General features: G+C 31.8%; 2 protein-coding genes and 1 long non-coding RNA gene across 8 annotated transcripts; 2 read left to right on the forward strand and 1 right to left on the reverse strand.

Moving 5' to 3' along the window:
- Positions 1-223: 223 nt before the first annotated feature.
- On the forward strand, positions 224-1,911 carry LOC120092264 (uncharacterized). Its single transcript, XR_005485978.2, has 2 exons — positions 224-1,241; positions 1,638-1,911. It is a non-coding gene; the product is annotated as an uncharacterized LOC120092264 (long non-coding RNA).
- Positions 1,912-4,269: 2,358 nt separating this feature from the next.
- On the reverse strand, positions 4,270-7,857 carry LOC120070196 (delta(24)-sterol reductase-like). Of its 6 annotated transcripts, none has more exons than XM_039022057.2 (3): positions 7,674-7,857; positions 5,194-6,466; positions 4,270-4,935 (listed from the first exon to the last, which is right to left on the reverse strand). In XM_039022057.2, exons 2-3 carry the CDS (start codon positions 6,439-6,441, stop codon positions 4,480-4,482), a joined length of 1,704 nt encoding a protein of 567 aa, XP_038877985.1. In that variant the 5' UTR covers positions 6,442-6,466; positions 7,674-7,857; the 3' UTR covers positions 4,270-4,479. The 6 variants fall into 6 exon arrangements, with proteins under 6 accessions (XP_038877985.1, XP_038877986.1, XP_038877988.1 ...); XM_039022058.2 differs by having other exon boundaries at positions 7,463-7,839; XM_039022060.2 differs by having other exon boundaries at positions 5,194-6,463; positions 7,674-7,830.
- A 7,115-nt stretch (positions 7,858-14,972) lies between these two features.
- On the forward strand, positions 14,973-16,018 carry LOC150038544 (serine/threonine-protein phosphatase 7 long form homolog). Its single transcript, XM_090313567.1, has 4 exons — positions 14,973-14,979; positions 15,063-15,427; positions 15,506-15,592; positions 15,683-16,018. The coding sequence occupies exons 1-4, from the start codon at positions 14,973-14,975 to the stop codon at positions 16,016-16,018; spliced, it is 795 nt and encodes a 264-aa protein (XP_090169693.1).
- Positions 16,019-25,554: the final 9,536 nt, after the last annotated feature.

Here is a 25,554-nt window from a genome sequence, read left to right on the forward strand (position 1 = left end):
AATAGGTGATTTTAAAGAAAAAAAAGTCAAGAATTGATTTTAAAAAACAGGGGTTGTGCATTTTTTCTGGAAAATATAGTACTTGACGTTTTAAAAATGTCAAGTTCAATTAATGGATTCTTAATATTATAAAAACGTAAAAAATTGTAGAATATACAGGGCAGCGTTTTAACGCTACGAATTTTGACGAAAAAATGAAAAACTTGCGTGCCTCACGCAAACAGAGTTGCAACACTCTCGATAGCGTCCAAACGCTATAACCTATATAAATAGAAACAACGACAACCATAAAACGTTTCTGCGCCAAACACAAATTGCCCAACCTTCGGGTTAGTTCATGATTTTTTTTCAATTCGATTGTTCTTCAAATTCATCTTCCGATCCTTAATCGACGCTAACGGAATCCAACCGCCATCCAATTTTGCAGTCGAATCGGAAGATCTCGATTTCCATTCTCAGATTCAAGATTGTTCCACAGAGCATTTGGGTTAGTTCACAGAGCATTTGGGTTAGTTCAAGGTTCATTTTGATCCATTAAATAATTTTAGTTACTCTTTTGGTTGTTTTGGATTCTGTATTTGCTATTTTCACTTTTGGTTGTGATTGTTCTTCGCAGGCTTTTAGGTTCTCGAGTTAGGGTTTTTCCCCCTTTGATATGGTTTCACTTTTATTACGCAGATGTTTTTGTGTGTTTCTGCACTACGCTCATAAATTTTGATATGGGTTCTCGTGATTTTTACCTGCATCATCGGAAATATTGGAGTGTGGTATTTGTTAATCGTCGTCTTCAGTTTGATTGTTGTTAATTTTATTTAATATTACCCGTTTTGATTTGGTCGGTTAACTGTCATGAGTTTTTTTATCGGTGTTCGATTACGAAAAAGACTCATGCCTAAGCAGATTGTGTCAAGAGACTTTGTTGATGATTGTTAATATCAATTCGTCTGTGTGAGCCTTATTTTTCTAATAAATTGGGACTGTTTTGTGTTTATATTTTGTTCTCTCTCTACACAGAGGTGTGGGATTAACAATGTTATGTTTAATTAGTGAAGAAGTCGGGGACTGTTTGAAGAGAGAAGTTTTACATTTATCCTTTGGGATTTCCTTCTCTGTCCCTGTATGATTGGAATATTATGTTTTGTCTTTGTTTCAAGGGTTGTCTTGCTAATTGGATATTTGGTTTCATTGCAGTTCACTTGACTGTGGTTTTTTTCCCTTTCTCATTCTTACAATCGTCTCAGGTACCTACAAACTTGGACACAATTAGATACAATATTCTCTCTGTAAATTAGCTATTTCAGATGTGTTAAAATCAATATGGCTTCTTTAAGTGTCAAAACTATCTGAAGGACGAAATTGTCAAATTTCAAGCACTTTACGAGAAATTCACAAAAGAGAAAACTTTGTTTAGATCAATCAATTAAGAAGGTTATCCATCTATCCGTTCATCTTTGTGTAATCTTGTAGACTTTATATCTTGTTTTGTTGTTTTTAGTTCTTGATAAATTTTATTTTTCTTCAGTTTCTTCATCTAATTTGTAAAGTTTGATTTTTTTTTGAAGTTATTTAGAATAGATTCAAAGTGCTTGAATTTTAAGTTATTTTGTTGAGTTTTAATGATTTATGGATGTATGCAGCGACTGTGTCCTTTGGAATGAACATTGGACTTAACTTGAAGCTCATGAAACAAGACAATAATTATATTGAATTAGAGGAGGATCTTAATCCCTCTTTCTTGTTGTTATGCTTTCAAATGTATTATTCTTGATTCATTACGGCCTTCTTGTGAGAGCTTCTGTCGATAATTTCTTGTTTTATTTTCTATTTTTAGCCTCAACTGGAGTATAAAAATTACATTATGAGGAAATCCAACAGGTACGAGCCATTATGCAGTGTGTGTTCATCTTTCTAGATCTTGTGTGCATGTTCTTTATGTCACTCTTGCTTTTTCTTTAAGTTTTAGGACTTTGTAGGTTATGGTGCTTAAGTTTAGTAATTTTAAGTTATTTCAATCTATATGTTGTAGTTTTGGTATATTATTTCATTGATGTAAGTGCTAAAAGCAACGAGTTCAAGGTGAGCTACGTTATTCTTGCGGAGGCAAGAGCATAGTGAGTGAGATTTGGCTAGGATTACTTCATATGAGATTGATAGGTGTAATTTTTCTTAATTGTTCATAGAAGGGATGAGGGTTGATTATAAAATAGAAAATGTGTTCATATGGGGGTTGATAGTTGTTATACTTTTGAAATTGTTGATATGGGGTTGTCTATAACGTTAGAATTGTTCATTTTGGGTTTTTCATATCCTTTTAACTTAGAAATGCTTCACAAGGTTGTAATATTGACAATGTTAAAGAAGTGAACTTTTGATAAAGATATTAATAGAAATTTGGTTAATATATAAGATTGAAAGTGCATGTATTGTTTATTTGATTGATGAATGTATGCCATATATATACCAAATGTGGTTGTTGGATCAAAATACATGAGCAATTATAGGTAAAAATGTCAACATTATAAATTTTTTTAAAAAAATCACAAGCAGGCTTGACATGTTGAACATGTTAAGATTATAGATATTCTGGACATGTTTAACACGCCAAGAACTCCCATATTCTTGACGTTTCTAATATGTCAAGTATGATATATCTGGATGTTTTTCATTGTTAAGTTAAAAAATTTCTTGATGTTTCTTCCTTGTCAAGAACGCTCATATTCTTGACATTTCAAACATATCAAGTGTTAGTGTTTCTTGACGTTTTTTAAATCTCAAGTGTGACTTTTCTTGACGTTTTTAAAACATCAAGAAAATCGACATTCTTGACACTAGCTTCCTTGATGTTTTTAAAAACGTCAAGAAAAGTCATTCGTGACATTTAAAAAATGTTAAAAAACATTGTATTTGTAGTAGTGAAAAGAAAAGTTTTAATTTTTTTTTTTTTTTTTTTTTTTTTAAAAAAAATTTGGCTAAGAATTCGATTTTTTTGCTTAAGAAAAATAGGGAAACTATTATAAGAAATTGAGAGAAAATAAGTTCAATTTTCAAAAACCAAAATAAAAAAGCAAATGGTTACCAGGCTTTGAAACTTATTTTTGTTGTTAAAATTCGATTAAAAATTCAATTGTTTTTTTCAAAAAGATGAAAACTATTCAAAACCATAACTTAAAAATTTAAAAGAAAAACAAGCATAATTTTAAAACAGAAGAAAAAAGCAAAATAATTACAAAATGAGATCTTTGGCTTCTTACTTAGTTATATAAATTATTTTATCTAGCTGCAGGTGTAATGCAGAAACTATAATTTATGTTTACGACTAAATTATAAATTTATTGTGTAATTTTGGATAATTGTGTTTATTTAAAAAATTTTAAACAAATTCATTACTCTTAGGATAATGTAAAATAATTCTATTGCACATAATATTCTAAAAACTCTTATAATTTCGATCTTACGAATATGTTATTAACTGTCTTACTTAAAGTTAATGTGAACGTGAATTTAACCAATGAATAATATATTTATTTTTTGTACAACTTTGTAGAAATAGGAGATCAAACCTCTCACTTCTAGATGAAAGTTTGTGCTAATTATTGTTGAATTAAACTCATCTTGACAATCCATGAATAATAATTTGACACCATATAATATAAGAGAATAAACTAATTAAATAAAAATAGAAATGAACTAGCAAGCATAAATCAATTAGAGTGATATTTTTGCCAACCTACCCAATCAAAGTTGTTGAACCCATCTATTCCTAACTTTATTCATTTGTCTTATTCATTTAGCTTGAATTTGTTTCCTATCATCTCAAATTATATTCGTTATTAACCTAATCAAAATGCCATAACTTTTCGATCAAAATTCAAAGTTCAATAAAATTATAATAACTTTGAATCATATTAAACTATATTCGTTACTACCCAATCAAAGCTAACATTATTAATTATGTATAAATTTATTAGATCAAAATTCAAAGTTCAATAAAATTATAATAACTTTTCGACCTACAATCTTCTAAAACTCGTAAAACACGTATAAAAATGGTTTGAAGTTAGGTGTTCAAGTTTGAAAGTTAAAAGATAGTTTCAAGATATTACAAGATAAAAAACAATACAAAATGTGTGGATTCACTCTAAATCACTTCAAACACGTCTAAAAATAATTTGTAGTTAGGTGTTTTAAGTTTGAAAGTTGAAAGATAGTTGTCAAATTATCACCGCTTCGAAAAGATAATGCAAATTGAACAACACAAGTATAGAGCTATTTAATAAATTGGATTTACTCTTTTAACCATTTTTTTTTCTCTTTTCAGTTTGGATATTACAATATACAATACAAATACAACACAGTTGAAATTTGAATTGAAAAATTTCAAAGGCAAGACATTATTAAATACAGAGAAACCAGAAACAAAGTGGGGTAAAGTACAAGAATGCTACTAATTTGTTTATTGTGTTCACTAATTCACAACCATCACTCAGCTGCCTGCTCTACATCAACATAAGCAGTTTCAGCTTGAGCTTTTTCAGCTTCCTGGACTTCCTTCTCAGTCTTCCTCCCTTTTTTACATTTGTAATACACATGCATAAACGTCCCTATGGCTCCATACTTCTTTCGGCACGCCTCGTAAAGTTCAGGATCAAACATTTTCCAAAAGTCTTTCTCGCTCATCTCCGTCACTGAGTGCTGTGGTTGGAAACCATGGATTTCAATTAGCCAGTTCTCCATGTTGTGAACTGCCTGAGCACCGTCGTAAACTTCGCCCCTCAGAACGGGCCCAGGAGCGTAATACACTCCAATGTCTGTGTACATTTGAGCATAAGGAGTGTCTCCCTGCTTCAGTTGTAGCTCAAATCCTGGTTCAGGAGACACCATTGTTTTCATTGGGGGTTTAAACAATCTGTGGGGACACAACCATAATGGGTACACCTGCAGATGCAAGGATTTAAGAATGTAACCAATATAATACTCCAAACATCCCAAATTCTAATTTGAATTGCTACTAGTAGTAGTAAACAACCCATAGTTTATTTAACCAGACAAGCTTAAGATATTCAATTTGGATTGTTTTCCCTAACAAAACAACCAATTCTTGTTCTTCCTTGGCATGTTACAAGATATCAACTCTAACGTTCAAGCTAATAGAGGACTATTATAAATAAGTTCAAAGGAGAAGAAGAAAATTACCTCCATCTCCCTGTGGATCCACTCCAACGTATCCCCGATTCTTCGAAGAGGCACGAGCATGTCTTGGACAATATGCATCTCATGGTAATAGTTTCTGATAGCTTCACCTTGAGTAGCCTTCAGTAGGGAGACCTTGGGAGGCATCATCCATCCCAAGAGAAAACGAAACCACCATTGATCGGCGAATGGAAGAATAAGCTTTCCCTCCCAGTACAAAGATCTGGTGTGCCTATGATAGTAGTCTCTTGTTGGGATATATTCCACAAACTCCCCCTTTTTCAGTGCTTTTTGTGCATGCTGGTAAAACCAAGGCTTGAACCACCAACCAATGCTGTTGATCACATTCCCTTTCTTCTTGGCCTCTTCTTTGGATGCATATCTTCCTGTCATGCACACAGCTTCCGTAGGAGAATAAATCATGGTTTCTACGAAATCGGGAACTTTCTCAGGGTTATCTTGATCTAGATCTCTAGGTGTAAATGAGTCCATGTACGCCTGCCCAATCTCTTGTAGGTCGCCTTTCACAGGTAGGTACGTAAGCTTCATATATTCCTTTATATGTATAAGCTTGATCTCAGCAGACACAAGAAACCCCAAAGTTCCTTGAGACCATGGGATAGCATAGAAAAGATCCGAGTATTCGTTATCCTTGGTTGCTCTTACGACCCTGCCATCTGCAAGAACGATCTCGTAGGCCACAACAGTATCAGAGAAAAGGCCATAGATATGGGAGCTTCCTTCAATGCCATAGCCATTGATGAGACCACCAACAGTAAGATCATCAAGCTCGGCCACTACTGCAAGTGAAAGGTTCATCGGAATTGTGGCTCTAGATATTTGTCCCATGTTCACATGGGGCTCAACTTTTGCAATCATTCTCTCCTTGTCAATGTCAAGTATGTTCCGAAAAGCCGATAGATCAACCTCAAAGTGGCGTGCTCGTTTGTAGTCAACATTTCGCATTCCCACCGCAAGCCAAGGCTTGCGGGCAGTGCAGACAAGACCATCCTTCGAAGGATTTCTCTGTTTGAGGCGTTCGACTACTTTCTGGACATTTTCTTCATGTTCAATCTGCCGCTGCTTGTAGGACTTCCTCTCCGATCGTTTGTCGCCAAGATATTGGATGAAGTAGAAACTGAATGAGAATGGGAGAACTACAAAAATAACTATGATCCATCGAAAATTAACCAAGATGTCCACCCAGCCTTTCTTCCTCTTTTGTGGCTTGGAGGCCTCAAGGTCTGTCATTATGGCGAATCAAGATGCTTATCTGCTGCAATAAAGACAGGTAAAAGTCATAAATTGATAATGAGTGAATTAGTTTTCACTAACTCTTCATCATGTTCCAGAATTACAAGTTATATAAACCCCAACTTGAACTGTGAGGCGACAAATGAAAATGATTTCATATAAACCAGATAACGTGGTATCAAGATGCCGATAAACTATTAATAAAATTGCTCAGAAGTATTAAACTTGAATTGACATGACCCTGTTCACAAAGGTAGTCTTAGAAATGCAAGATGGATACCCCAGCGAGATCGAAAAAATAGTTGTCATGAAAGTTTCTACAATTGGAAAAGAAAAAGCAAAGAAGAAAAGTGGAATTTAACCTTCTGCATATTTAACAAAACAAGAAGTTTCCAATTAACTCAGAATCACAATGGCACATAAAGTTACTCAAATTCCAACAGAGACACAGCTTGAAATTAAGTGACCATTTAAGGAATAACAAATATGCTGCTTAGAATTTATGTTTGAAGTTCATAGATAAAAGGATCTAGAACAAATTATATGATCAAACAGCAAAACTGGTTCATGATATCAAAGAAGAGAAAGGTATGTGCATGTAAAACACCAAGGAGAAAACAAAGGGGACTGGAAAAGGGGCAAAACCTTCCACTAGCAGCAAATACCCAAAATCCAACCTATAAAAACCAACACAAACAACCAAACATAAAGAACCATCTATGACTTACACAACAGAGAAACTGGGTGGAAAGTGAAAATGGCCACATCTTGTTTTACAATATATGAGCAAATCAAGAAAAACACACTGAAAGCCAACCCCATATGGATGATTGAGCAAAACGACATTTCAGTTCAAATTGAGAATAAGGACAAAAGAAAACAATCAATGAGAAACTGATTAGAGAAAAGAAAATTTCAGTGTGTAGTTCACAAAGTTCAGTCTCCAAAATTTTGTGGCATCCAAATCTCTAAACATTTTCCCAGAAAACTAAATCAAACCCATTTCTTAAACGCTCACCCAAAATCCCCCTTTCATTTTCTTTCACACCCACAGCAAGAAACAAAGAGAACAAGCTCCTAAGCAGCGATAAACAAGCATCGATCATGAAAAGAAGCAGTAAAATCACAAGAACGAACAACCCCAAGAAGAGAAAAGGGGATTTTGTGAGGAATGAAACAAGATTTGAGAGAAGAAAATGAGAAGGAAAGAAGTGAGAATGAGAACTGACCCAGAAAATAATGGAGCAGAGGGGAAAAGAATAAGATGGAAGAAGTTATGGAAGAAGTGAAAATGTAAAGAGAAGGATTTTGAAGGAGAAGGAGAGTAAGCCAAGCCAAGTGGCTAGCTGTTAACTGTTTTAGACAGCAAAGCAACGAGAGCGGGACAATATATTTAAATATTAAAATAACACAATATAATTTCATTTCTCTCAATTATTATTATTATTTTCCCTCTCCCCTTGACCTTAACAGCTCAGCTCACTCTAATTATTTTAATCTAAAAGGAGTTTTTGGGACTGGTTATTATAATCATGAGTTATAATAGTCTGTGTTTGGAGTATAAACTATTGAGACAATTGCAAATATAGACATTAGACTGAAAATATTAGTTGATATAATATAATGTAAAAAAATTACAAATATGACAAAATTTAAATAGTCTATTAGTGATAAACCATATTATTTGTACAAGTTTATCAGTAATAGATCGTATCACTAGGAAGAGTCTATCAATTATAAAATTCTAAGTCTATCGTTGATAAATTTGTAATTTTTTTAAATGATGTTATACACTTGGTTATTATTTCCCTAAATTGTAATTACCCTAAATTATTTTAATCTGGTCTATAATAGAGTTTGGGAAGTAAATTATTTTAGTCTAGTTAGGAAATAGTAAACATTATAACAAATAGTGAAAAAAATTATAAATAGAAAATAATAAACATGGTCATAAATAGTAAATATTGTAACAAAAATAGATTTCAAATATAGTAATACTGGTAATAGTTGAAAACACCAACTATTATAATTGAAGCTAAAAAAAGGAGTGAGCTGAAGTTGAGGCTGAAACGCCTAAAGTTTTTTTTTTTATTGAAATTTTTTCTTTTTAGATAATCAGTTGTTGTATTTATACAATTTTTATGGGAAAAAAAATGGCGAATGTGAAAAATCTTATTTCTTGCAAATATATTCTCTTTATAATTAATTAATTATATCATGTAAATCTGAATATAGTTGGTATCAATCGGGAAAACAATTTTAATGTCCACCACCACATGTATTAGATGTAATAAATAAAGAAACGAATTGAGTATCATCCTATTACTAACAGAAAATATATAATAGATATACTATTTTGTATCATTGAGAAAAATACATGAATGGTATACCTAATATAAAATATAGTCACTAATACGAAAGTTCTTTTCCGATTTAGAATATTGTCATATCTAAATTATATTGTAAAAAAATAATAATAAAGAATAAATATAGGTGTGTTTCTTGAAGTACAAGCAATATATGTGCTAAGGAAATATGTTGTAGATATATATGAAGCTCGAAGGTCAAACTTTATATCAAAGATAAAGATTGATGGACATGTTTTTATATTAAGTGATGCTAAGATTTTATCTCTAAGTTTGACTTAAGAAAAGCACATCTTTTGCTTTGCATCTACTGACTCTCTTTAGTTCTATTCATTGAAAATAAATGTGTTAGCTTTAATGACTTAGACTTACATACGTATAGTCATGCATACTAACGACGATTTTATAACAAACATTGAAGCACTAGATATAATTCTAATGAAGCATACGAGGTAGCTAATATTTTAGACAATAAATATAATAATCGAGGGAAATAGGTCAATTTAGTCCCTAAATTTCCAAAATATATCTTCTTAGTTCCTAAGTTTATAAAAATAGGTTTAAAAGGTCATTGAATTACTTTTTGTTTGATTTTTTAAAAAATAATTATATGATATTTAAATTTTTTTAAAAAAAGTTTTAGAAATGATGTGATTTTTTAAAAATTATTTTTCTAATTTAAAATGTTATAATTATTTAAAATAATAAAATAAAGTTATTTGAGGGATTTTTTAAATCTATTTTTAAAAATTCGGGGACTAAAAATATATATTTTTTAAATTTAGAGACCGTTCTACAACTTTTCAACTTTTTAAGTAGGTTTATCTATTTGCATGCACTAAAATATGGATGATAAATTTCTATTATATCTAGCCACCATTTTTCTATGTAGTGTACCAAATTTTAAATTTTAAATATAAACATTAGGTTCTATCTGAGTCAATTCATATTTCTACAACGGTTGAATTTAAAATTTTTTTTAAAATTTAAGACCCATTTAATATATATATATATATATATATAGTTTCTTATCATGATTTTCGGTTTTCTTAAATAAATATTCAAATTTGTAAGTTAAAATCTAAAAATAGTATTTTTTTAGTTATAAAAAATTTTTGTTATCAGATTTTTTTCCACATTTTAGTTTAGTTTTTTAAAATATTTATTGAAAGTGGACAACATACATGAAAATATAATGGTAAAAATAGAGTTCATGAAGTTAATTTTAAATAAATAAAATGATTATCAAATAAAAACATTTTTTAATGGAAAAAATTTGGAATTTGTTTATGCTTACTTTTGTTCAATATCATACAAATAATGGAAGGCTTCATTTTATCATTAAAAAATAGAGACCCAAATTTCCAAATAGTCCAAAGGATTTATATTTCTTAAAGAAATTTGAATAATGTCCGATTAGATGACAGAGTTTTGATTCCAATCTCCAATATATATTTATAAAAACGATTAAATTAAGTATATATAATATTCGAAATTAAGAATATTCTAACTCTTACAAGAAACTGACAGCACGACATTCCTACTTAATTTCTGTTTTTTAGTTTCCATAAAGAAAAATAAAAAAAAACGTTTGGTAAACGAAAATAACTATTTTATCCCCGGCCAAAAGAAAAAAAAAAGGAAGAAAACAAACAAGGAAAGTTTATTTGATAATTATTAAGCCCCATTTACTAATTATTTGTTTTTTTATTGTTACAATTTAATAATGTAACCATACAAATTCATGAGGATATATGAATGAACGAGATTATGAATGTAAGATTGTAGTGAAAGATACTTCAAGAATATAAATGTGTAATTAAGAAAGACTTTAAAAAATTGATGACTACTATGTTAACTAATAAAGTGCACCTTTTTTTTCCTTTGTGTTACTCTTAGATGTAATTCTAGATAAATAAAGAATGACATTGTCGGGTCATAGTGGAGATAGGGAAATGCAAATACCATCATATGCTGAGTTTATATTTTAAATTTTAGTCTTGTTAGTGCACTGATATTAGCTATATTTTTCTCTTAAAGGTAAGATGTTGGTCATAAAATTCTACATCTTATCCCCGGTTGTGTCAAGCATGTTGCTCCATCTCTTGCGTAATTTGTCAAAAAAAAAAAAAAATTCTTGTTTACATTTGTACTTCTTAGTGTAGATTGTTTTCTTCAGTGGTAGAAACGATTTTGATTCATATTTGTTTTCGTTTCAAAAGAAGCTACTATTTATTTTGCACATTCCCCCTTAGTTAGAGTTTACCCACTTTCGACTATTCAATTGGGATAGTGTTTGAGGAAGTTGTTTCTGCGCAGAGTGAAATTTGTTAGATGACCTTGTAGAAGATTTATGTGTTTCTCTCTATGTATGAGAATTTTGTTATAGTCTTTTAGATTAAGTTGTTTTCTTAAAAACTCGTAGATTTGTATGAGTATCAAGAACTTTTATGTATTCTTGTATTGAGGTCTTCTTTAAGGAAACCTATGCCATTTGTTTGAAGTACTCTTCTCACAAGACAATGAAAGATCATGACTATATTTGAGAGAGAGTCTAAATTATAGTGCACTAAAAGTTAGGTTGTGATGAGTTTCTATAGAAGTTATTCAACAGATAAGTGTTTTATTGTAATTACTTAACTTTATGTTAGTGAAACCTCCTTTCTTAAGGCATACCACCGTTTGGATGTAAGTGATATTACACTGAACTGAATTATCAATTTCTGTGCCTCTTTATATCTCTTCATTGTTTATTCTGTAAGTTTGTCATTCATCTTATTGCAACATTGTGTGTGACTTGTGACGTTCTATGTTCAATTCACTTAGTTTCAAGTATGAGTCCTGGACTTTGAATGTTACAAATAAATTTATAAACATCTCCTTTCACATATAAGTTTCTTTTGTTTCGTTATCCATTTTTTACCAATAATTTTAAAACTCAAGTCAAAATTTGAAAACTAATAAAATAGTTTTCAAAAACTTAAAAGAAAATAATAATAACTAAGAATTCATGTGTTTCTTGAAAAATGTGAAACCGTAATAAGAAATTTAGGAAAAAATAAACATATATTTAAAAACAAATAACTATAAATAAAATTGTTACTAAATGGAACCTTTATTTTAATTTTTTTCTATAAAATAAGCTTATAAATATTAGTTTTAAATTTATTATCCACTTTCTACTGCTATCGTTTTGAAAAACTAAGTTAAAAATTGAAAATTAAGAAAACTCGTTTTCAGTAAATAGTTTTTATTTTTAGAAATTCACATAATTAAAAATTGGAAGAAAAGAATCATTTAATTCAAAACACACACACAAAATAAAAATGAAATATTAGTCTTCTAGCTTGAATTATCTAGATGTGTAATGCTTAACCTACAGTTTATATTTATGAGTAAATTATAAGTTTTGTGTGAGTTTGGACAATTAATGTTTATTTAAATTCAAAATTGTTAAACAAATTATTGCTCTTTTAGTTTTGATCTCACGATAATTAAGCTAGGTTCACTTTGGTTTATTATATTTAAATTAAACATGAATTATTTAGCCATCAAAGAATAATTCGACACCATATATACAAGAGAATAAACTAATTAAATAAAAATAGAAATGAGCTAGCAAGCATAAATCAATTAGAGTGATATTTTTGCCGACCTATCTAATCAAAGTTGTTGAACCCATATTCCTAACTTTATTTATTTGTCTTATTCATTTAACTTGAATTTGTTTCCTATCATCTCAAATTATATTACTCATTAATCTAATCAAAATGTCATATTTGTTATGGAATTGAAGAGGAGAACTATAATAATAATAATAATAAATAAAAACTAAAATTATAAAATTGGACAATGAAAATTATAGTTAAATTTGATGTAGATTTCTCACCAATAGGTTCCACAAAATACTACTATTTATAGACAAAATGATAAGTAGGATGTGAACTTATATGAATACCAAACATGAATAATTACAAGGTACATAGACAATATGAAGGGTAATACGACTTGGAACACTAAACAATAGACATCTATTTAGTATTATAATATTCATAATAATATTATCGTTTAACTATCATTATCAATTATATATAAATTTATTAGATCAAAATTTCAAAGTTATTACAACTTATCAGACTATAGAATATAGCTCATTAGATACAAGGTTTTCTTTTTCTTTTCCTTTTTTTTCTTTTTTTTGAAAAAAATACTTTTTAAGTCTTTGAATTTTAAGGAATAGGTGCATTTAGTCTTTATAGTTTCAATTCAACAATTTTAGTCCATCAATTGAATAATAGATTTAAAAGGTCTCTCTTTTCATTAATGGATTGTTTTCTATTATTTTAAATCTATTATTCAAAATTGATGGACTAAAATAGTTAAATTGAAATTATATGTACCAAATGGACCTTTAATATTAATATTGTTGTTTTCAAAACTTATTAGAGAAATATTGTTGTTTTGGGAATTCGAGGCTAGAGGTTGAACGTTGAGAACTCGACGAACAAAGAAAAACTTGGAAACAATACATAAGCCGAAACTTCAACCTTCGACAAGGGAAATCTCGCGAATCTCGCTTAGGTTGTCGAAGGTTGAAGTTTCGACACACATCCACCCTCGAGATTGCAGGTTTATTACTTTCCTTTTTCCCTCATAGAGGAAATAAAGTAATGAGATGATATACTATATGTATCTGTGTACTCGAGCTGCTTCTAATAACTTATGCATTTTGTTATCATTTCGAATTAGATGGAGGCTTGTGGGATTGACGTGAGGGGTGGGGATGACTATATTTCTGGGAGCGAACTCTAGGCGAATATGAAGCGCATGGATACAAGTTATGCCTTGGAATGAAAGACAATTCCGAATTAGCTTTGTCTATGAACAAAAAAAATAGATCCATAATAAAAAAAAAAGTGTTTGTGATTGTTCCAGAAGAAATGAAAGGTAGTAATCATTAATGGAAAAATAACAACAATAACAGAGAGAGCGAGATATTGAGAGAGAACGAGATCTTAGGCGAGAGCGAGAGCGAGAATGAGAGTGAGAGAGCGAGAGCGAGTGCGAGTGGGAGAGCGAAAGCGAAAGCAAGAGCGAGATCGAGATCGAGAGAGTGAGATCTTAGGAGAGAGTGATACTGAGAGAGCGAGATCTTAGGAGAGAGCGAGAGTCTTCACTTTATTTGAACTTTCCATAGAAATATATATAAAAAAAAGAGAAAAAAGGTAATAATCGTAATAATTGAATAATCATCAGACAATAAATTGAATATATTAGATTATTATAATGTAAAACTTTATTGATTACAAAAAAAAAATTGAATATACAGTAGATTATTATAAAAAAATTGAATATACACTAAATTATAATAAAAAAATTGAATATCAATAAAATGAATATATAATAAAAAAATTATTTATTATTCAATCCCTAACTATCTGGAGCCCGTCTTAGTAACGAAGGACACTTCCTTCGATTATGTCCTAACTGGTTACAAAATCCACATCGTTGTCGAGTAGCTGGTTCTGTCCAATCCATCTCATTGTGATAACGTGAACTTTTCAGGTGTCAGTATATGTTTATCGTGTCGGGCGTCAGTTTCAAATTCAAAAGTTCAACAAAGCAATTGAAGATATCAAAGGAATAAATCGGAGCTGTCTAAGATTTTTTGACAACATTAGTTTAGAGCAATGGACTTGCACATGATGGAGGATTCAGATATGAGTGGATGACGACAAATCTATCAGAATGCATAAATGGAGTCCTCAAAGGAGCTCGAATGTTGCCTATAAATGCTCTTGCTCAGATAACATTCTTCAAATGTGTGAACTATTTCGAGAAAAGAAGAGCAGAAATAAGGGATGCCTTGGAGCGTCAAGATAAACCCAGGACCTGTTGATTCCGATGTTTTGTACGACCAGTCCATTCATCGATCATATGTTGTATGGCGAGATCGTACTATTGGAGAAATATCTTGCAGACGTCGAGAGGCAAGATTTATTCAGTTGGACTGACATCTGATCATAGCCTTGGTCGAGAGATGGAGGCCCGAGACGCATACATTCCATATGTCTGTTGGAGAGTGCACTATCACTCTACAAGACATAGAAATGTTGTTGGGGTTACCTGTTGACGGTGAGCCGGTCAACGGAGTGATGTACAATGACTAGTTAGAAGTTTGTCAACTGTACCTCGGTGCGACCTCACCTACTGACAAGATTAAATGATCGAGGTTAAGTTTAATATGGTTAGGAACACAATTTCGTGAGCTCACAGATGATGCAGACGAGGAAACCGTCATAAGATATGCGCGAGCATATATACTACAAATGATGGGTGGAAGTATGTTTTTAGATAGATCAAGTCATTTTTTTCACTTGATGTTCTTGCCACTATTAGCTAACCTCCATGATGCAGGGCGGCATTCGTGGGGTGGAGCATGCTTGGCATGGTTGTATAGACAACTATGCAAAGCAACAAGACTTAAGGTTCGAGAGATAGCTGGGCCTCTCATACTTTTGCAACTATGGGCTTGGGAGCAATTTTCAACAAAGGCTCCACAACTACATCATATTAATGATGCTCAGTTAGTTAGACGAGCCTACGGTTCTCGATATGTTGTTTTAATTCAATTTAATTTTTATATCACTGATCTAGTTAATTTAAATTCTAAATTATCAATTTAAAAATTTAAGTGGAGAGACAAAATTTGTATGACTAGGACAGCCACACATGTAGTCAACCAGTATAGATACATGTTTGATCTACTTCAACCTGAACAGGTACATTACACTAAACCTAATTGATTATTTTATTCACATTTTTATTGTATTTGTCTTTAATATTCTCTAATATAATATTTTGTGTTTCAGGTTATTTGGGAGCCGTACAAAATTATTGTGCATACTTTGCCTAATTTTTGTACGAATGGTCAAAACATATGGCGGACGATGAGTCCTCTCATATGTTTTCACATTGGTGAGTGGCATCTTCCTGACAGGGTGATGAGACAATTCAGTTTTCAGCAGGATATCCCATCGTCTTGTAATACTGAACCCCTACTGCATGATATTGACATAAGGACTGGAGATTGGTCCGAAAAAGTTGCACATTTGGTAGTGCGATGGCACTATCGTGCAAGGTTTATTGCAGTGGGGGTTTCTCTTGAACAGTTTGACACAGATGTCACTCCAGAATATATTCATTAGTATAATAATATCACAAGGCGCTACGTCACTCGTCCGGGAGCAGCTGTGGGTCATCTGGTAAATGAACGAATATTATCTAATTTTTTAATTTAAATTTATTTTAAATATTGTCTAATTGTTTTATAATTCACAGAGATCGAACAACAGTAAACTCCGTGATGTTACGAATGATTCGAACCAAGTTCTTGCTATATGTATTGACAACCAAAACTATAAGGAGAAAATTCATTATAATGTACGATATACCTATTGTTCCTCCACTAGCTCCTAGACGTAGAGGACCTGTTCGGGAAGAGGATGAGTTTGATGAGATTGCACATGATGTGGAAGAGTTGCCCCTTATGACGCAGACGCAGAATTAAACTGATTATGTTAGTCCGATGATGATGATGCCAACATTTGGTTCAAGACATTATGACTCAGAGGCTGGTCCTTCGTCTTCATACGTGCATGGACATGGTCGGGGTCGTGGAGAGCATAATGAATATTTATATTATGAAGTACCTGCAGAGGTACCAGAGCAACATTAAGAAGAACCCGAGTAATCTCAAGTTCGAAGTCGACGACGACAACCAGCTCGAAATCGACGACGTCCGCCTTGTGAGACTCATTGATTTTTGTAATTATTTTTATATAAATGAGATATTTAATTTACATTTTTTTTTTATGAGTTATTATTTTTTTAATTTATTATTTTTAAAGTTTAAATAAAACAATAAATATTTTTAGAGTTTTTTTTTATAAAATGGAAAATTAAAAAAAAGAAGAAGAAAGGATTAGAAAGAAGAAGGTGGAATGTGTAATAATTAAAAAGGAAAAAAAGGAAAATTTGTACGGTATTCCCGCTCTCTATCAAAAACTCGCTCTCGCTAAAACTCTCGCCGTCTCTCATAATCTCGCTCTCAAATTTGATTGGGAAGTTCAGTGGCAAAAAGAAGGAGATTCATTAACTCGTTATTTAGTCAGACTTGTTGAGGTAACAAAATCCGTTTGAAAACAACAATATTTTCCTAGAAAAAAAAAGAAGGTCGAGGGTAGGGTTCAAAATTCGACCTATCTAGGTCGAATTTTCAACCCTCGACTTATTTAAAACCACAATATTTTTACAAATAGTTTGAAAACAACAATATTTTTCTAAATAGTTTCTAAAAGTACAATATCCTTTTAATTTTTCCGTACCAAGACCAAAACGGTATTTTTTTTCCCTTTTTTTCTTTACCTTTCCTATTATCAATTTAAGAATTCATAAAAAGAATATTGTTGCTTAAAAAATAGACAAAACAGGTAATTTTAAATATATTTTGGTAAAATATGTAAATTTTTTTTGTCTTTTGTGGAACCAATCTCTTCAATAATCGAATTGAGGGCCCACAACACACTTAACGAAAAACTAACGGAAAGTTAATTGGGTTAATTCGAACGGTGAGTGATTCAAATTTGAAAATTTTACTTTTTCTTAATCAAATAATAAAGGATATTATCAGCTTTAATAAATTATTATATAATTATGAGATTTTTTAAATATAAAAAATATCTAAAAATATTTAGACTTTATAGCAAAAATATCATGCAGTTTTTTTTACGAGAAAATTAAAAGGATATTGTCCTTTTAGAAACTATTTAGGAAAATATTGTTGTTTTCAAACTATTTGTAAAAATATTGCTGTTTTTTTTTTAAAAATAAGTCGAGGGTTCAAAATTCGACCTAGATAGGTCGAATTTTCACCCCTCGACCTTCCTTTCATTTGTATGTCGAACTTTGAACCCTCGACCTTGCCCTTCCTAACATTATTATTGAGTCTGTTTATTTATCATTCCGGAGACTTTCCTATATCAAAAGATCGTATTTCTAAATTTTCATAAAGTGCCCCTGGAATTCCTTCCAAAGCTTGTTGAATAATTTTTACGGGTTCTGTCATCTCAACAAGTCTGACTAAATAACGAGCTAATGAATCTTCTTCTTTTTGCCACTGAACTTCCCAATCAAATTCGAGAGCGAGATTATGAGAGAGAGCGAGATTTTGAGAGAGCGAGAGCGAAATAGCGAGATTTTGATAGAGAGCGAGAATACCGTATAAATTTTCCTTTTTTTTTTTTTTAATTATTACACATTCCACCTTCTTCTTTCTTTCTTTCTTCCTTTCTTTTTTTTTTCTTTTTTATTTTATAAAAACAATTTCTAAAATATTTTATTATTTTATTTATACTCTAAAAAGAATAAATTAAAAAAATAAAAACTCATAAAAATAAAAGAAATTTAAATTAAATATCTCATTTATATAAAAATAATTACAAAAATCAATGTCCCACAAGGCGGACGTTGTCGATTTCGAGCTGGTTGTCGTCGTCGACTTCAAACTTGAGGTTGCTCGGATTCTTCTTGATGTTGCTTTGGTACCTCTGCAGGTGCTTCATAATATAAATATTCATTATGCTCTCCACGACCCCGACCATGTCCATGCACGTATGAAGACGAAGGAACAGCCTCTGAGTCATAATGTCCTGAACCAAATGCTAGCATCATTATCATCGAACTAACATAATCAGTTTGACTCTACGTCTGCATAATAGGGGGCAACTCTTCCACATTATGTGCAACCTTATCAAACTCATCCTCTTCCCGAACAGATCCTCTACGTCTAGGAGCTGGTGGAGGAACAATAAGTATATCGTACATATAATGAATTTCCTCCATATAGCTTTGGTTGTCACTACATATAGCAAGAACCTGGTTTGGATCATTCGCAACCTCACGGAGTCTACTGTTGATCGATCTATGTGAATTATAAAACAATTAGACAATATTTAAAATAAATTTAAATTAAAAATAATTAGATAATATTCATTCATTTACCAGATGACCCACAACTGCTCCCAGACGAGTGACATGGCACCTTGTGATATTATTATACCAATGAATATATTTGTCACTGTGTCAAATTGTTCAAGAGAAACCCCCACTGCAATAAACCTTGCACGATAATACCATCGAACTAATGTGCAACTTTTTCAGACCAATCTTCAGCCCTTAGATCAATATCATGCAGGTTCAGTATTACAAGGCGATGGGACATCCTGCTGAAAACCGAATTGTCTCATCACCCTGTCAAGAAGATGCCACTCACCAATGTGAAAACATATGAGAAGACTCATCGTCTGCCATATGTTTTGACCATTCGTACAAAAATAGGCAAAGTATGCATAATAATTTTGTACGGCTCCCAAATAACCTAAAACACAAAATATTATATTAGAGAATATTAAAGACAAATACAATAAAAATGTAAATAAAATAATCAATTAGGTTTAGTGTAATGTACCTGTTCAGGTTGAAGGAGATCAAACATATATCTATACTGGTTGACTACATGTGTGGCTGTCCTAGTTACACAAAATTTGTCTCTCTACCTAAATTTTTAAATTGATAATTTAGAAAATTAACTAGATCACTGATATAAAAGTTAAATTGAATTAAAACAACATACCGAGAACCGTAGGCTCGTCCAACTAACTGAGCGTCATTAATATGATGTAGCTGTGGAGCCATTGTTGGAAATCGCTCCCAAGCCCATAGTTGTAAAAGTATGAGATGCCTAGCTATCTCTCGAACCTCAGGTCTTGTTGCTTTGTATAGTTGTCTATACAACCATGCCAAGCATGCTCCACCCCACGAATACCGCCCCGCATCATGGAGGTTAGCTAATAGTGACAGGAACATCAAGTGAACAAAATGACTTGATTTATCTGAAAACAGACTTCCACCCATCATTTGTAGTATACATGCTCGCGCATATCTTATGAGGGTTTCCTTGTCTGCATCATCTGTGAGCTCACAAAATTGTGTTTCTAACCATATTAAACTTAACCTCGATCTTTTAATTTTGTCGGCAGGCGGGGTCGCACCGAGGTACAGTTGAAAAACTTCTAATCAGTCATCGTACATCACTCTAGTGACCGGCTCACTGTCAACAGGTAACCCTAACAACACTTCTATGTCTTGTAAAGTGATAGTGCACTCTCCAACAGGTAACCCCATGAGTCTGCGGACTCTTCATCAGCAACGACAAACGCAAGTGGAAGTAGATGGCCGTTCGAGTCAATTGATGTAGCAATCAACAGTTTTTCTCTATATTTGTCGTACAAGTGTGTACCATCTATCTGAATGATCGGCCGACATTTATTAAAAGCTTCTATACAAGGACCAAATGCCCAAAATACAGAAGTTAGGATAACATGGCCTTCAGTAAGCGTTTTTAACTCTCCACTTTACACATGTTCCGGGATTAGTCTACTTAACCATATATAACCACCTGGGCAACAATTTGTAAGACTCATCCTAATCACCGAACACTTTAGCCAACACTTTTCTTTTTCCCTCCCATACCCTATGGTAAGGAACATGATATCCAAACTTTGATTTGATGTCGGACTGTAGTTGTGCCACACTGATAGATGGTTTTTCTCTTACGGCGTCACAGAACTCCAGTGCAATCATTGATGAATCCAATTGCACATGACTTTGACTTAGTTCTAAATAAAAACATGTATACTGCTCATCATACTTAGTGATCTCGAACAAGCCATGTGATTTTTTTCTTTATTGCACGAAGTCTCCACTTGCAACCTTCCTCCCACTTCTTACACCAAATTGTCCAAATCATCGGTGTAGATTCAACAACCTCGTATGGTGCGTGACACTTTATTGCAAAATATTTGACTGCGTGTTGTAGCATTTCCTTGTCTTGAAAAATCATTCCTTTATATAATTGCATATTATCAACGTCCACAGGAGCTACAATTGGGTCATGTTCCCGAATGCTATCTAGTACATTCATATCCAAATCATTGAATGTATCTGAAAGCATCTCATGTTCACGACCATCAAAATCCAACTCTTCAAATTCGTCATCCGTTTCTGTTTTGAAGTCTCTGTACAATTGTTAGCCGCCATATCTTCATTATCACATGGCGATGCAACTGACTCCGGATCAGGATCGATATATTGAGTTGGATCTTCAAACTAGTTAAATGATGTATCAGACTTCACTCCTATCATATTTACATTTGCATATAAATGCACTACATTTGGCACTGGCATTGCCATTGAGAACATCAAGTTCATAGCTTGTGCATTCGAAATAGGGAATGACATATATCTTATTGATCCTGATGGTTCTAGATTGGGATGTCTATATATTATTTCTATGATTTGCTCCCATATCTACACTAAGGAACATCCCAACCATTTGAATGAATTATTTAAATACAATTTTACTGTTCACATTTATGGTAAAACTCCCACTTGGTGGTTGGTCATACTCAACTCCATCAATACCATCAATCATATTATCATTTGTAAACAACAAAAATCCCAAGCATTTGCCTGCCATTTTCTAAAAAAAAAAAAAAAAAAAGACAAACATCAATTTTTTGTATTATACTTTTTATAAGAAGTATATTAAAAAATATTAAAATTTTTATTTTATAAACATAAACTTTTTAAGTTTTACGAACATCAACTTTTTAAACATAACAATAAATTAAACTTTTTATAACTATTTTTAAACATAGCAATAAATTAAACTTTTTATAACTATTTTTAAAAATAACAACAAATTAAACTTTTCAAATTAAAATGAGGTAAACTTTTTAAAACTATTTTTTTCAAATTTAATACAAAATAAAAAATTAAATTAAATTAAACTTTTTCAAACTATATTTTCAAAGTTAATACTAGAAAATATCAACTTATCACAATAAACATAACAACAATAATTATGAATAAACTAAAATTTTCAAACTATATTAAACTTTTAAAACTATACTAAACTTGTTAACTATCACAATAATTTTGTATTAAACTATAAATATCAACTTCTTAAACATAACAATAAACTAAACATTTTAAATAAACATCAAAGTTAATACTAAATAAATCAAATATCATAAGAATAAATTAAACTTTTCAAATATAATAAGTTCAACTCACAGATTCGACGATAGTTCTCTTTTTTCCTTCAAAGTGACAACGTTCACCCTTTTTTCCTGTTATTTGTTATCTGACAACAATTACAAATTTTTTTAAAAAAACTAGAATCTATAAAAAAATAATAATATAAGAACAAAAATAAAATTTATAATTATTCTTAAAAAATATAAATTTAATAGAATAACGAACCAATATAGTTGTGTGAGAATAACTTGTATTAAATGAAATACAAGAAGAGAAATGGAAATGGAAATGGGAGGAGAGGAAAATGATTTCGAAGGCTTATTTTCGAAGGCAGTGAGGGGGCAGTGAGCAAATCAAGGGGAGAGAAGTGAGCAAAATCAAGGGTAGTGAGTCTTCAAAAATTATTGAGGGAGTGATTGAGGAAAAATGAAGAGGATGGTGGTTTAAAAGAATGTAGGTTGAGTGTTGAACACTCGACCCACAGGTTTAGGGTGGTTGAAAAAGCATTAAGGCTATGGTAGAGGGGCATGAATGCGTCAATGAATGCATGGAATCGGAGTAAGGGAATCGGATAACGTCAATGCATGCAGAGAATCGAAGCAGAGGCAACATGGTGATATATATGCACTTTTTCAGACTTATGGAAAGTAAATAAAGTGAAGACGATTTCCATGTGGCAGACCACGTCAGTTGACTGGTTCACAGTTTAATCCATGTGGCAGACTCAATCTCGCTCTCTCAATCTCGCTCTCTCCTATAATCTTGCTTTCAATCTCGCTCTCTCAATCTCGCTCTTTCCTACAATCTCGGTTTCAATCTCGATCTCTCCTAAAATCCCGCTTTCCATCTCGCTCTCTCCTACAATCTTGTTCTCTCCCACAATCTTGCTTTCAATCTCGCTCTCTCCTACAATCTCGCTTTCAATTTTGCTCTCTCTTACAATCTGCTTCACCCACTTATCTTCCTTGTCGAAGGTTGAAGTTTCAATTTATATATGCTAGAACTTCAACCTTCGACAACCTAATATAAAAAATTAGCGAGATTCCCTTCTAGAGCGAGATCCTCATCATAAAATTAGCGAGATTTCCTTTTCCTTGTCGATGGTTGAAGTTTCGACTTATGTATGTCGAAACTTTAACCCTCGACAACCCTAATTTACGTATTGTTTCCAAGTTTTTCTTTGTTTGTTGAGTTCTCAACGTTCGAACTCTACATTAGTCAAATTCTCAACCCTCGACTTCTAGCCTCGAAATCCCAAAACAACAATATTTCTCTAATAAATTTCAAAACAACAATATTTCTCTAATAAGTTTTGAAAACAACCATATTAATATTAAAGGTCCTTGATTTTACCATATTTTTAAAACTAAATTTAAATAACCATTACTAACTTAAACACTATATCTAAAAATATTTTAACACTTTTGTTGCAAATAAATAAATTTTAATTATAATTTCCAACTAGAAAATTATTTTAAGTTAAAAAGTTGTTGAAAATATTTATAAATAATAGTAAAATATCACAGTCTATCTGCATAGATCGTGATATACCACGATATATTACTATATGTGTTTACCATGACATAGATAGTCTATCGCAATCTATAGTGGTCGAGACAGTAAAATTTTGCTATATTTGTAAATATTTTGGTTCATTTTCCTATATTTGCCAACTTGTATTTTTTTTTTCAAACAACTTGATGTACTAATACTATTATAAATATTAAGGACCTATTTGGATTAACTTATAAAAAAATGGGTTGTTTCGAATATAACAATATGAATCTAAATATTTATATGATAAAACAAAGTTTCACTGATTATCGTGGTCTATTACAAATAGATTGTGATATTTTGTTATATTTGTAATATTATCAGCAATTTTGTCGTTTAAAATAATTTCAAAAAAAAAAAAAAAAAAAATCTTTCTAAAAGTTGACTTTAAGTATTTATCCTAAACTAGCTTATTTTATAAACTTATTCTTTCAAATTTTATTTTGAATGGTTGTCGAACACTTGATCTTTTTTTTCAAATGACTAATTTTTTAAATTAAATACTTTAAAATATATTTCAAATACACCCTAATTTTATTCAGTATTAGTTTATTATTTATCTTTTTAATAGAGTATGTTAACATTTTCTTGTTAATTTTAAAAATATATAGTCAAATTTGGATAATCAAAATGCTAGACTAAACTAAAATAGAATTTAGAATATAGGGATCAAAATTGTTAAAAACAAAAAAGGAAAAAAAATGTTGAAAACTGCATTTCAGACCCAAAAAAATTCGACACTAAAAAATTTGAAGTATGTGTAAAACTTTTCTAATTCTATTCTTTTTTATAATAAGAAAAATATTATAAAGAGGTACAATAATTGGGGAAAAACAGTTTCTTGAAAAAAATAACGAGCTAAGCTTGAAGAAGAAAAAAATTGCAGCAGAAGATGAAGATCTGGGAGAGCAATTTCTCTTCCCTTTTCTGTATATTTGATCTCGTATATTAAATATTTTCCTCACACATAATACAGGGTAGTGATGTATAGATATATACACTTAGGTTTTAGAATAAGGACAAAAAATAACTAACAAATCTTCTGTATAGCTGGTAGAGAATAATTATATGGCAGAGGTTGTTAGGAGAGCATACACATCAGCATCAGCGAGAGTATACACACCAGCGACACCAACGAGAGCATACACACTAGCGACACCAGCGAGAGCATACACACCAGCGATACCAGTAAGAGCATACACACCAGCGACACCAGCGGGAGCATACACACTAGCAACACCAGCAAGAGCATACACACCAGTAACACCAGCGAGAGCATACACACCAGTGAGAGCATATACACCAGCGAGAGCATTTATATCAGCTTCTACATGGCTCATTGTCAACTGCTAACGAGGCAATTTGTTCTTCCTTGACATCCCCCCTCAAGCGAGAGGGTAAGTCTTTTAGTCCGAGCTTGCTTCGAAGGTAGACAAATGTATCAAGGGGTAAAGGCTTAGTTAGGTAATTCGCCAATTGTTCTGCAGAGGGTACATATCTAACATAAAGTTGATCTTGAAGGACAAAGTCACGGATGAAGTGCACATCTATTTTGATATGCTTAGTTCGTGCGTGAAAGACAGGGTTGGCAGCTAAGGCACCTGCACCCATGTTATCACACCAGAGAACAGGTATACCCTTTAGAGAGAAACCAATCTCGGTTAATAGATTTTTCACCCAAATGATCTCGGTTGTAGCATGAGCAATAGATCGACACTCGGATTTAGTACTAGAATGAGCCACAGTCATTTGTTTCTTAGATGACCAAGAAATGAGAGTCGATCCAAGATAGAGGCAATAAACAGCTGTAGATTTTCGATCATCAATACTTGAGGCCCAATCTGCATTAGAATAGGATGTTAAATTGAGGTAAGTATCACAGTTGATGGTTAGGCCAAAGTGGAGAGTCCCTGCAAGATATCTAAGCACACGAAACAAAGAGAGGAAAACGAACGTATAGAAATAGCAGAAGCTTGGGATTTGACAGTTGACCAGTGAATATTAGTAGGAGCTTTGAGGAATTGGCTAA

This window comes from Benincasa hispida, chromosome 1 (assembly GCF_027475165.1).
Source record: "Benincasa hispida cultivar pf3 chromosome 1, pf3_genome.v1.1, whole genome shotgun sequence".
Taxonomy (NCBI): Eukaryota; Viridiplantae; Streptophyta; class Magnoliopsida; order Cucurbitales; family Cucurbitaceae; genus Benincasa; species Benincasa hispida.